Source organism: Wasmannia auropunctata, unplaced genomic scaffold (genome assembly GCF_000956235.1).
Source record: "Wasmannia auropunctata unplaced genomic scaffold, wasmannia.A_1.0 LD336095.1, whole genome shotgun sequence".
NCBI lineage: Eukaryota > Metazoa > Arthropoda > Insecta > Hymenoptera > Formicidae > Wasmannia > Wasmannia auropunctata.
Genome location: NW_012026795.1, coordinates 1,473,879 through 1,487,459, shown reverse-complemented (window position 1 = coordinate 1,487,459; position 13,581 = coordinate 1,473,879). Strand labels below are relative to the sequence as shown.

General features: G+C 43.7%; 3 protein-coding genes across 3 annotated transcripts; 2 read left to right on the top strand and 1 right to left on the bottom strand.

The window, feature by feature from the left end:
* Positions 1 to 141: 141 nt before the first annotated feature.
* On the top strand, positions 142 to 4,225 carry LOC105462674 (1,4-alpha-glucan-branching enzyme). The gene is made up of 11 exons (XM_011709459.1): positions 142 to 326; positions 407 to 583; positions 718 to 887; positions 977 to 1,218; positions 1,297 to 1,506; positions 1,645 to 1,952; positions 2,446 to 2,646; positions 2,729 to 3,081; positions 3,213 to 3,397; positions 3,521 to 3,812; positions 3,891 to 4,225. The coding sequence occupies exons 2-11, from the start codon at positions 471 to 473 to the stop codon at positions 3,896 to 3,898; spliced, it is 2,082 nt and encodes a 693-aa protein (XP_011707761.1). The 5' UTR covers positions 142 to 326; positions 407 to 470; the 3' UTR covers positions 3,899 to 4,225.
* Positions 4,226 to 4,290: 65 nt separating this feature from the next.
* Positions 4,291 to 6,201, bottom strand: LOC105462673 (uncharacterized protein C19orf52 homolog). The gene is made up of 3 exons (XM_011709458.1): positions 5,206 to 6,201; positions 5,020 to 5,121; positions 4,291 to 4,905 (listed from the first exon to the last, which is right to left on the bottom strand). Exons 1-3 carry the CDS (start codon positions 5,348 to 5,350, stop codon positions 4,490 to 4,492), a joined length of 663 nt encoding a protein of 220 aa, XP_011707760.1. The 5' UTR covers positions 5,351 to 6,201; the 3' UTR covers positions 4,291 to 4,489.
* Positions 6,202 to 6,208: 7 nt separating this feature from the next.
* On the top strand, positions 6,209 to 9,880 carry LOC105462672 (sorting nexin lst-4). Its single transcript, XM_011709456.1, has 5 exons — positions 6,209 to 6,416; positions 6,543 to 6,732; positions 6,944 to 7,389; positions 7,471 to 8,166; positions 8,270 to 9,880. The coding sequence occupies exons 1-5, from the start codon at positions 6,402 to 6,404 to the stop codon at positions 8,519 to 8,521; spliced, it is 1,599 nt and encodes a 532-aa protein (XP_011707758.1). The 5' UTR covers positions 6,209 to 6,401; the 3' UTR covers positions 8,522 to 9,880.
* Positions 9,881 to 13,581: the final 3,701 nt, after the last annotated feature.

Below are 13,581 nucleotides of genomic sequence, written 5' to 3'. Positions count from 1 at the left end.
CAAACGCGCGCGCGTGCGCGCGATTACTACTTCGCTCGTTCCACTCCGGCCGGCGCCGGCGGCCCTGAAACTCCGACCGCCTGCTCCGCGCGGCGCAGTCCGCGTGGCGGGAATAAACATGGCGGCGCATGGCCGGGGTGTCAAAGGTCGGACGAGACTGTGGGTTAGGTTGGGTTACGTCAAAGCGATCCGTCGATCTCGCGACGTGTTGCGTTTCCGACGAATTACGTAAACCGGCGACACCGCGTGGCATCTTCTGCCTTTTTTTTTTCCTCATCTCGCGTCCGGCTGCCATGCGGCCGAGACGTCGTTCCGCCTCCTCGAAGGTACACTCTACATACGATCTCCACAGTCGACGTCGCAGCGGAGAGGGGATCGTGACATTGACATGACATTCAAATTTCAGCCGGTCCACGCGGTCACGCTGCCGATTTCGTTAATTGCGCATAGGGCATCGTCACGGTAGAAACATGGGCGGCAAGTGGTCCAGCATGGATCCCTCGCAGGTCGAGGTACCGGAGATAAAGGCCCTCCTCGAGAGGGATCCGTACCTCAAGCCGTACGAGAATGACATTCGACGAAGGTACCTAATTTATTTATAGCGATTTTATATGCGATCCGCCGCGCGATTTGCGCAACACTTTGCGACGTCGCTCGTCCTAACAATAACTCGTCGGAAGTAAGTTCCGGTAAGCGTTACGGCCCCCGCCTTTCCAGGTACGCCCTGTTTCTGGATTACGTCGAGAAGATAGAAGAGGGAGACGGAGACCTGCGGCGATTCACCACCGCGTACGAGAGCTTCGGCATTCATATCCGGGATGACAACAGTGTCGTCGCGAAGGAATGGGCACCTGGCGCGCAGGAGGTATTTCTCACCGGAGAGTTCAGTGCGTATTATTTTCCATTGACTACATTTAGCACATTTAACGTTGACCCAGGATTGTATTAATTTCTTAGCGTGACTTTTGTTGTACAGACAATTGGCAGAAAACCGCCGCGCCGTACAAGAAGCTGGAATACGGCAAGTGGGAGCTGCATCTACCACCGAACGCAGACGGCAGTTGCCCTCTGAAGCACAATTCCGAGGTGAAGCTCATTATCAAGAATCACAGCAACGAGCTGCTCGAAAGATTGAGCCCCTGGGCGACTTACGTGACTCAGAAGGCGGACAAATCTGAAGGGACTACCTACAAACAGCGCATATGGCATCCAGAAAATGTATCGGACAATTTTACCGTTAGAAAATGCGCCGCCGGCGGTCTCGTGACAGAGATTTACAACGCTCTTCCTTTCCAGACGTACAAGTTCAAACACCCGAAACCGAAGAAACCGGCGAGTTTCCGGATCTACGAGTGTCACGTTGGAATTGGCACGCAGGAGTTTCGCGTTGGCACCTACTTGGAATTCGCCAGGGATGTGATACCGCGGATCGTGAAGCAAGGGTACAACGCGATACAACTGATGGCGGTCATGGAGCACGCTTACTACGCCAGTTTTGGATATCAGGTTGTGTATATACACACGCACACACACACACACACACACACACACACAGACAGACAGACACATTTGATGAATTGTAAAAATTAATTATACGATTATGTATACGAGTGTCGGCTCTACATCTCTTGTTCAAAATCAAAGGTGACTTCCTTCTACGCGGCCTCGTCACGCTACGGAAATCCAGAAGAGCTGAAAGAGCTGGTAGACATCGCACACCAGCACGGTCTCTACGTTCTGCTGGACGTGGTACATTCGCATGCTTCCAAGAACACTCTGGACGGGCTGAATATGTTCGATGGAACAGACGCGTGTTTCTTCCACAGCGGTTCTCGCGGCGAGCACTCGCTGTGGGACAGCAGGCTGTTTAATTACGCGGAATACGAGGTACTTCGGTTCCTGTTGTCCAATCTACGTTGGTACATCGAAGAATATGGTTTCGATGGGTTCAGGTACTTAGTTTTTTCTTTTTTTTTAACACGACTTGTGAGGCACAAGTTCATTACATCCTGAACTGCACACACTTTATTGTTATGTTAATGCCATTTTGACATCAACATAACAAATCATTTTAACATCTTATTTGTGATTTCGCCTCCACTGCTTAAGTATTTTGAAAAAACACTTATAAAGCGATTATTGATTTAATCTTTAATCTTGGACATGACATTTAAAATAGGCTTCATCTTACCGCGTTATTCATAATATCTGATATCTTAATGATCTCTCCGTTTTTATTCTATGAAAAGGACTCGAATAAGAATCGAAATGTCTATGTATTTTATTGGCTTTATTTATTAATTATATATATATTTTATACACTATGTCGGCTTATATTGGCTTTTTTTAATTTATTGATTTATTTCACTTAAACCTATTCTGAATATTGTTTTATACGTAATAAAGCCGAATATCACTCTTATTGAAACTGCAATTATTTTGCAGATTTGATGGCGTCACATCGATGTTGTATCACTCGAGAGGCTTGGGACAAGGTTTCAGTGGTCACTATGATGAATATTACGGTTTGAATGTCGATGTGGAGGGCATAGTGTATTTGATGCTCGCTAATCATATGCTGCATGAAATATATCCCGAAATCATCACAATCGCCGAAGATGTTAGCGGAATGCCAGGCGTTTGCAGGTACGAGACTCACATGGATCAACTAAATCAAAGCAAATGAAAATATTAATTTTAATTATATTAATTTTTCATAAAATATTAGACCCGTGGCCGAAGGTGGCGTAGGATTCGACTACCGATTAGCCATGGCCATTCCCGACAAGTGGATCAAGTTGTTAAAAGAAGTTAAGGACGACGATTGGAAGATTGGCGAAATCGTCTGGACGCTCTCCAATCGAAGATGGATGGAGAAGGCGGTCGCTTACTCCGAATCTCACGATCAGGCCCTCGTGGGCGACAAGACCATTGCATTCTGGCTCATGGACAAGGAGATGTATACGCACATGAGCACGCTGAGTTCACCCAGCGATATCATCTCTCGTGGCATTGCCCTCCACAATCTAATCACGCTGATCACGCATGCTCTGGGCGGCGAGGCTTATCTAAACTTCATGGGTGAGTGATAAATAAAACAAATAATCCTTTGCTGAACGATTGTATCACGAAATACGCATTCAATTCATGACAGAAAAAATATGAGCAATCAGAGACGTGTATTATACTCTATGGAAACGTATATCTTACAGGCAATGAGTTCGGCCATCCCGAATGGCTGGACTTTCCGAGAGTCGGAAACGCAGATAGCTACCATTACGCCAGACGTCAGTGGAGTTTGGTGGACGACGAAATGTTGAAGTATAAATATATGTACAATTGGGATCGCGCTGTGAATACGGTCGAAGAGAAATACGGATGGTTGCATGCTCATCCTGTAAGTAGCTTTATAAGACTTTGATTTCGTCACTAAGCGAGCTTTTACTAAGCGTTTTTTGACGCTCGACAATGAAGGATTAAAAGAAATTTAAAGAATCAGACATGACATTCGAATTTATAGGGCTATGTGAGCTGGAAACACGAAGACGACAAGGTGATCGTGTTCGATCGTGCTGATCTCGTCTTCGTCTTTAACTTTCATCCAGTCAAGTCGTTCGCCGATTATCCGGTCGGTGTAAAAAATCCGGGAACGTACAAGATCGTTTTGTGTAGCGACGACGAACAATTCGGAGGTGAACGTCGCGTAGACACGAGCGTGCAGCATTTCACGCAGCCAGAACCGTTTTCTGCGTATCAACATAAAATGATGATCTACATTCCGCGCCGTACAGCTTTGGTTTACGCACAAACTGGTAACGTATCGATACAATGTATTTTGTATTAATGCCGATTATAGTAATTAATATTAAATAAAATCGATTACATTTTAGATCGTTAGACTGCTGTCTCGTGACTGAAGACTATTCGAAAATTGCATAATGATAGATATATTTAGTATATATAATAATACAGATAGACTGCAGAGAAGTCATATATTTTTTAAAAATATAATTCGATAAAACGTCTACATGTAGATTTAGGCAACTTGCGAAAGAGATATATCGTGGTAAAGAAACTTGTGAGTATAACTGTAATCTTTAGATTTTTATTACAAAACAGTAACATACCGTAAATGCTGGTGCATTTAGCTTGTTTTCTCAGACACTATCATTTTTACTCAGTCACCGAATTAATATATTTTGGATATATAAACTTTGTTAAAATATTTTTCTATTGAATTTTTATGGAATCAATATATTTTTTATGAACAGAGAAGAAAGAGTGATGAGATATTTATTACGATCTCTTAATTTATTCAATTCTAATAATTAATCGTGCCCATATATTCACAAGAAACAGCTGTTGACAAATTTATATTGAGATGTTTTGTATCCTAGTTACTAATTTACAAATATATACACTCGTTTTTCAAAAACTTATAAAATTTATATATTTTTTTAATATAAATACAATCTTTTCCTAAAGTTTATCACGCTGCTGAAACAATACCCGTATTGTTCGCAGCAGGAACACTGAATTCGGCCTCGTTTATGTCGTAGTCGTTCATCTTCCTTTCTAGCAGCCACCATTTCTCTAGAAAGCCTATATCCACTATCCTTTCGTGAAAGGTTTCATATCGCGGTTTTAGGTAAGGGCAGACCGCCTTGTATATGGAACAATCTTTGTTATAATTATCCAACCAGATCAGAGACATAACGCCTAAATTTAGCCTCCTGATTAGCCCCTCGTTGTAGCACTGCTCCAACCACTTCAGGTGCTGCACGGAGACGGGATTGCGTATGGGTTCTCCCACTTGCATTAGTTTTATACTGCTTTGTATCAGTTGATCCCTGAACATGGTCTCGTCCGGATTGTGGCGATTAGAGTAGAAGCAGCCTCCTAGAACTATGACAAAAATTATTCTCATACAAATGTGATGTTACAGATATTATTATATATTATCGTTACACTGTCACGCATCTTAAAAAGTTACGTAATCCGCAGATACGCGGTACTCACGTGAAATGTACATCGCGGCACGTACAGGACGCTCCCTGCAATCTTTAGCTACGTCAATCGCGACTTCCTCGTAATTTATATACAGATCATGCCAATATTTCACTGCAATTTTTTTTTATGACAAAGCTATCAAATATTATTCGAACGATTATAGAACGTGACAATTCAATCGGATTTATTATTTACCCCAGCGTTCCAGAATGGTGCCTTTAATCCTCTCGGGCATCTCGTAGCTCCTAATTTTAACACCGATCTTATTAATCTTGAATTTAAGCAGCTTAAAGGTTGCCCTGAATCTAAGAGGAAGCTGAAATATTTGTTGGGTACCCATGTTCGTTAAATCTCCGCAGAGATCTCGATCACAACGATATCGTCGAGCGAATTTCAGACAATTTCGGAGTCATGCCGCGACGGCATTTAAATCGCGATAGGTTATGTCACGTTGGAAACATAACCGCAAATTCAACAGGAGGTCGCGCGCCATCTGGCAGAATTTCGTCATAACCACGAAACGTAATGTCAATTTGATTGGTTGCTTGCTAGGGAATTTCCTGGGGACTTCTTGGGGATCAAACATTTTCTGTGCGTGACAATCTGTCTTCTGTTTTCTTGGCCAAGTCGCGCCGTACAACCTCGGCCAAAAGTTTCGACAGGTCTTTCGCGTTTCGTGTTGTGTTGGCCAGCCGAACAGGCGGCTCCGCCGTACCGGTTCTCGAATTTCTCTAACCTTCTCTCACGCGCGAGTCGATCGTCGTGATGTTCGATCGCCCGCGACCCGCCCGCGGAGTGCAATCGATCCCGTTCGTGTCGTTAACGGTGAACGCGAGCGCGTGATAACGGCTGATTCTGATTCCCCTTGGCCGCCCCCTTTTGCTGCACCTTTCTGTACCCCGACAACACGAAGAACGTCTGCTCGCAATGAAGTAGACAATTACAGCTAGCCCCTCGCGCTCCTTCGGGGAAAAGCAGGGAGAAGAAAGAAGAGGAGAGGAAATTGCGGTGACGGCAGCCGAGAAACCCCCGTTCGACGAACCCGTGGACACATCTCTACGCCTTCGTCGGGAGGAAACGGAAAGAGATAAAATTGCGGGACGTAGAGGAGGGGTGGGGAGGGAATGTAGGAGGTGGAATTAGGAGGCAGGCTGTCGCTCTTTGGCTGGAGTACAGTCATCCCCACAGCTGGTCTCTGTTCTCGTCAACTCGCGGCGTACGCGAGTACCGCGAGAGCCTAGGTGCAGCAGCGAGCGAGGTTGCGGGCCAGCGCAAATGTCAGACGGCTCGTGACGGCGGGAGGTGAGGAGGAATGTGACCGGGCGCAGCCTCTCGGCGGAGTGAATTGAATTCTCTCACACGCGTCCGGCGGCCGCGCGAGATCGTGCACGATGGAGAATTACCAGGTACGCGGAGGATCCCCCTCGCGCGAGGCTCGCGTCAACCCGCTCTCGCGGTGTATGACTCATGTCTGTTGTTACGAGAGCGTGCGAGATGACTCTTTGTCTACTCTCGCTCCTTCTTTCTTTCAGGTGAGAGCGCTGTACGACTTTACGGGCGAGTCGGGAACGGCGGAGCTGTCAATCACTGCCGGCGAGGTGCTGACTGTCATACGGGACAACGTGGGCGATGGCTGGTGCGAAGGATTCAATCAGAGCGGCCAGTCGGGCTTATTCCCGGCGGCGTACGTCCAGGCGGTCAAACAGGCTGAGCCCTCCTCCAGTACGTACGCGATTGCTTTCATTTAACGTGAACATCGACGTACCAGTCGAGTGATATCCATTGTTACGTTATCTATCTTTGCCACATGTCGGTACAATGCGGTCATCTGATAAGAGATAAGCTACTTACTTTTGGAAAATTATGTAACATTGTTGATATCTTTGATTGGATTGCTGTATACGTATATATTGATGTATATATGTATGTGTAGACACTATGACGTCGTCCCAACAAAGCTCGGGAGATTATTGGGACGACGACTGGGACGACGATTCCGAGGTTGGACAAACGCAGGCTTACGTTCCGCCCACGCAGCAGCAGCAGCCACTGTCGCAACAAAATAACGCCAGCGACTATGGCGATCAAGTGTCGATGCATACTATACATTCTGTGATACCAGAGAGACCTATACCCAATATACCAAAGAGAAACAATAAGTTTTCCACGTTAATCAAGTCGGGAGAGGATAGCTTTCTGCTGGGCGTCAAAATGGTGACTGTGCCTGAGAGCGAAAAGATATTCGTAGAGGAAGAGGAGGGTGGTCGGTGCACGTGGTTACCGACTGGTGAATCATACAATTGCGTCGTCACGTCGCCCAAGAAGGAGTCCAAGCTGAAGGGTCTCAAAAGTTTCATCGTCTACCAGTTAACTCCTACGGTAAAAGAAAAATCATTACTTCTTCTTTTCTCATCTGTTATTTGTATATATCTGTCTCTAATATTAATATTCGTATTGCAGTTCAATAATATACAAGTCTCAAGGAGATACAAGCACTTCGATTGGCTGCACGAGCGTTTGGAAGAGAAGTATTGCTTCATTCCGATTCCGCCTCTGCCAGACAAGCAGATATCGGGGCGCTACGAGGACGCGTTTATCGAGCATCGACGTACGCAGCTGCAGGAGTTCGTCGACTACGTCTGTCGGCATCCCGTGCTGTCGCGTAGTCGCGTCTGGGAGCACTTTATCACCTGCACGGACGAGAAGCGGTGGAAGGCGGGGAAACGGCAGGCGGAGAAGGACGAGCTGCTGGGCGTGAATTACTTCAACGCCATTCAGTGCTCGGACACGCCGCTGGACATAATAAAGATGGAGCTCCAGACGGACGCGTTCAACAGATTTATCAGCGGTTTGGATCCGGTGGTGAAGAACTTCATGGCCATGGCGGTCGATCAGGCGAAGAAGCATCAGGTGTTGTACAAGAGGGAGTTCCAGAAAATCGGGCAGTCGTTCACGTCGCTCGGCCACGCCCTCGAGGCGGACGACAACGGCCGCGGGAAGCTGACGCGCGCGTTGAAGGCGACCGGCGACGCTTACAACGACATCGGCAAGCTGTACGAGGAGCAGCCCAAGTTCGATTGGGAGCCGCTATCCGACAAGTTTCACATTTATCGCGGTATTATTAGCAATTTCCCCGACGTCACCAGCATTCATAAGGTATCTCTCTCGCGCGATGTGTCGCGGCTTGCATTAATTAGCGTGTCATCCGATCGGACATTGATAATTTTTAATGCCCCGTGTCTTATATTTCTTTTCGTAGAGCGCCATGCAAAAACGAAGAGACTGCGAGCGGATGGTCAGCGAGCATAAATTGGAGCCGCAGCAGCTACGCGACCTGTCCCATCGGACTGACGTGATAGCGCGCGCCCTGATCGCCGAGGAGACCCATTTTCAAACGGAACGAGAAGTGCACATAAATAAGGCCGTGAGGACGCATCTCACGGAACAGATCGCCTTCTACCAGAAGATAGTCGACAAACTACAGGAGGCGTTGAATACGTTCGCCGAATGATACTCGTAATCTGCCACGATCTGCCTAAGTAACATGAGATCTAGTCGCTCCAAGAGCGACCGACCATCAGTGTTAACGAAAAGATATCTCAATCAATAACGACAAAATGCTTACAATTTCAGTAAAATATGTACATAACACTAGACCCATTTACTTGAATTAGCGCAGTCGGAATTGAGCAGTTAAACTGGACAGCAGTTGATATCAAAACGGCTGTGTACAGCCGTCTCAAGTATTTGTGAAGTTATCAAGTGATTATCGTGTTAAGATTCGGTATACGGCTGAAATTGATATAAATCACGCGACGATCATTGATATAGTATAAGAAATTGTAATATATTTTACGTTGATATTAATTTTAATCTTCAGTCCACTGCATCTCGTTAATTCTGAAATGTGTGAAATTCTTTTTCACAAAATTTCAATTCTGTCCGAATAATTTCTCGCGGTGAATTCTTAAAAAGAGCGGCGTAATATCGCATCGTCGTTAAATTATCATGTGTATTATGTAGACACGAATGGTCCATTTTTACACGGTCCACACAACTCGACTTTAATTATAAAGTTCAATCACGAAATATCATGTATTGCAACGTGAATTGTTATGATTGTAATAATACTTTGTAACTAGGAATAATCGTGTCCGTGTGACATTAAAAGTTGATAATCGGATTGTGTTTTGTCCATTGATTCCACACGAAGCAGCAGTTGAAAAATAACAGCACGCGAAATCGCTTGCAATATTCCGTACTAGCACACGTGTTACTATATTTTTAAGTAAACTAATTAAAATCAAAGGAGGAGCTATAAAAGCTCGCGCTACACGAAATATTTTAGTTTTAATACGAAAAGATCAATCGATTGTTTAATGAGCAGCTAAATATATATGATGCATTGTGTGAAATTCTGCTTTGTAAGATTATCATATTTAACATTCGTCATTTCCCTCTGCAGAATGCAAAAATTATTCATTCTGTCGTAGTGAGGATTAAATTGTTTGTCGCGTATAAATGAGAAAGCGAAAGATAAATCTATCTGCGCGTAATGTTTCTATAGGGTGTTCAAAAGGCAGCCGTTTTGTATACACGTTTTTTAAACGAAACATTTGTGTGACTGTCACAAAACCCTATACATTTTTTTAATAAGCAATACGCATATAGCGAAAAAAATAACAAAGTATAGGACGATTACATTCTTGTTATCGCATTTAAATAAAATGTACAAATAACAGAGCTTATATGTATAAACATAGGCATCATGTACCAATTTTTATAAACGATCTTATAACGATTATCAGCGAGAAAAAAATCGAATTCTTTTGGTAAGGAATTCTAATAAATGGCTATATTGAATCAAGAATTAAATATCATTTATTATTTTATCACATTCTCAAGTAACTACCATATAAACAATGTTCGTACCGCTTCCTATCATTGCCACGCCTTCTTAAATTGAATTTCAATTTCATTAACAAATTATGTCTTGGTGTATTATAGCGAGAAACTTATCTCTTCTAAAATGTGATTAACGCGGTATATTATTATCTGTACAAATGTAACTTAACGGGAATTCAAACAACCTCGATCGTCGTCGAAGGAATGAAAAATCATTGTGCTTGCCAATGGCGTATTAATATACACGCGTGAAAGTCCGTATAAGTATAAAGAGGAAACAACAGATCCACTCGTAGCTACTGTCCCCTCCCCCCTCCCTCCCCCCATTCATTGGTGATGGAAATAGCAGTCTTTCTAAAGTACTTCACGTGGTATATATTGCATGCGACATTTCTTTTCCTTTTCTAATTATATAAGCAAGCTCGTACAAAAAATAGCGTCCTGCTTTGTGCAACCGCATGATCGTCATAATTAAATGAGGTCACCTAAACGAAAATAAATCGCACATTTAATGCGCCGTTCGCTGTAGTACTTATTTCTACCTCTCAAAATATTGTATATCGATCGTTAATCTTTCGTAAGGCCAATCGTTCTTCTTCTCGAAAGGAATAAGAGCTTTCACATATCCATCGGAAAGAATTGGCAACGGAAAATAATATTCTTAGAAGAGTAGGAGAGTAGCGTTTTCGGTAACATTTAAAATAGGATTTACTCTCTCTCTCTCTCTCCTCTGCGTATCTCCCATTTTTTCAAATACATACACACACACTCTCTTTCTCTCTCTCTCTCTCTCTCTCTCGCTCTCGCTCTCTTTCAGACGTAGGCCGCAATGTGTAAAGAACATATGCTATATTACAGAGTCAAGCTTTCAGAGTCGCGGAGCCCGATAGGACAGTGAGACGCGTATAACATCGCCGAATCATCGAGCGTAACAAAGAGATAATAAGCTGTCGTCATCCAACATCACCGAAGAGGACGTCGTAAACATTGGCACATTTTAAAACTATTTTATCTTTATTCTGATTATTCTCTTTACGGCGCGCCGCGAGTGCGCGAACGGCAATCGTCTCGATTATCATATTTATTACAGTACAGAGAGTTTCTCCTGCAACTCCTTTGCGAATAGTAAAACGGCGAAATTCGTTCCCCCCCCTCTCGCCCCCTCCCCCCCGCGGGAAACGAACGCCGAGTGAATTCCCGTGTGTGTCTGCGTTTCCTAGCGTAACGATCGTAAGCCTTGTGTACAATGAGAAAAATACAGTAGGAAGATATACATTATAGTGTCCGGCGTTAACGCACCGCGTTAACGTTACAAGCACGGTGCGATTCGCTCGCATTTCTAGACTAACGTTTCGAAGTGTTCTCGGTAAATAACGATACACGCGCAGATGCCAAAGGATCCGCGCGGCTAAGGAGGAACCTCGTGAGGAACCCTTCGACATACCGTCCTGCTACATCACGCTATACTTCTATTATCGTTCTCGTTCTCGCTCTACGCACACAGCAGTCAGATTGGCCTTTACATAGTTTACATACTTGTATTTTTTTTTTTTTATGATGAGATTTCACACTAACAATTCGTTCTCTCGTCGCTACTTAGAATCAGCTTATCTTTACATCACATTTACAGTATTCCTGCCGATATGTGTTTGTTCACGTGGCACGGTACTTTGAATACAAGCTAAAGCTCGCGTCTTGAGATCTCCCCTTTTTTTTTTCGCGTCTTTTTTTCTATTTTTCTTTAGAATTTTCATCGCAGAGCCATCACAACGCGCGTTTGTTAGCGTAAAACGAATGTTTGTCTGTTTTATTTATTTATTTTTTTTTCCTAGCGAATCTCTCTTATTAGATGACATGATGTTGATTACACGCGAAGCACTTCAAGCGCCGGAATCGAAAGAACGCAGGAGTTGTATGCTAACTCGAGAACAACTATTGCTGCACGGCTAAAATAACGTTGTGTTTATCGAGCTGTTGCGCCGATAAGAGAAATACGCACAAGCGCGTCCGCGACAATTTTCAATCCTTCGCGCGCGCACACACTACTAACGTATCGCATCGCATACGTTCGGATCGCTGTATGTAAGTCTCTTATAAGCGATATAAGTCGACTTGAGCATCTCAAATATGTATCTATGAGCTCCGATCAAAGAAACTTATCTCGCGCAACGCAACGGATTAATTCGAACACGTCCTGTGTGATAAGCACCTACGAAAAGTTTCTACTAATGGCACGTATGGTAATGCACCATCATCATGTCATCCAAGGCACTTCAGAAGTCAAGTTTACACAATGAAAGACACCAATATAATAGTTTCGGTGAGCTAGCGTTTACCGAGAAGCGTACTTGGAGAAGCGTAATAATTAACGGTAATTAGCGGTAATCATGAACGTCATTCATACTTATGCGCTTTATCGCACATAGGTAAAAGTTTACTCTACGGCCGTGAAATAGTGTCCGTCGTTTTATTGAGTTTAGGGCTGCGATCGAGAACACACGAGACTTTTGGATACACACACAATGGAAATAAAGAAGCACGGGGTCCAAACGCGTCAAATCTTTTCGTCAATTGGCGTTCCTCCCTTTTCTTTTTACAAGAAACAAAAAAACCGTCTAGCGTGTCAAAGTCAAAACGCTAAGATCCTCCGGAATGAACGAGATTCGACTACGGAACCGATTGTTCTCCAACGCATCCCCAAAGTGATCGTCGCATCGGTCACACGTTCCTCTCTCTCTACAATTCTCTACATAGTATCCCCTTACACCGAGAAGTGCCCGCTGTACGGACGGATGCCTAACATGATAATGCCAAAGAGATTATTATATATATATATATATATATAGCTTAATTCGAAGAGAAAGAGAGAATACACGGTAACAACGGAGATGCCCGCTCGATAAAGTGCAATTAGCGTTCTTCTTTTTTTTTTGTTTGTTTTTCTCTTTTACATGCATCTTTCGGTGCCTCGGATCTTTTTGAACGAGAGCCACACGTTCCGAGTGTTCTACTTTCAGCTAACTATAAAACACAGAAATCGCTAGTCGGTCTCTGAATTTTACTCGTGGATATGTCTCGCAAAAGGATAGCTAAACTTCGCGATTAAACAGTGGTTTTCACATTGTTCAGCTGCGTGCCTCGCAGGTGTTCCCAAAGTTTATCAAATTTAAATTGTGATATTCATTCCCAGCAATCAGTCGCATTTCCGTAAACGGGGCACGGCGCCCAAAATATACTTTTGATTGAAGGCATTGATTTTTAACGAGCTTCGTGCATTTACTTCGATAAAACGATGCAACAGCACGAGGCTCTCGTCCGAAATCGAATTACAACTGTACATATTTATACTTCACACGAGAACAAAAAATTTATCCTCGGTTCTACCAGTCTTGATATGAATACGGTAAAATTATCAATGCAAAAATTGCATTTTTTTACTGCATTTCTGCTGACGCCACGTGAAAATAAGAAAGACACGATAAACAAGTCAGAGGGTCGCATTAAGTAATTTTTTCCTCTATCTCTCATCGACTCGTAATATTAACGAGATAAACACTCGCGCTGCGTATAAATCTGTACTAGGAATAAATTGCACTTTCGAGCCGATTTCCTTCTTGCGTCTTAGCAAAGGTAAAACGGTACAGGGCGTAAAAATTAGCTCGGTTC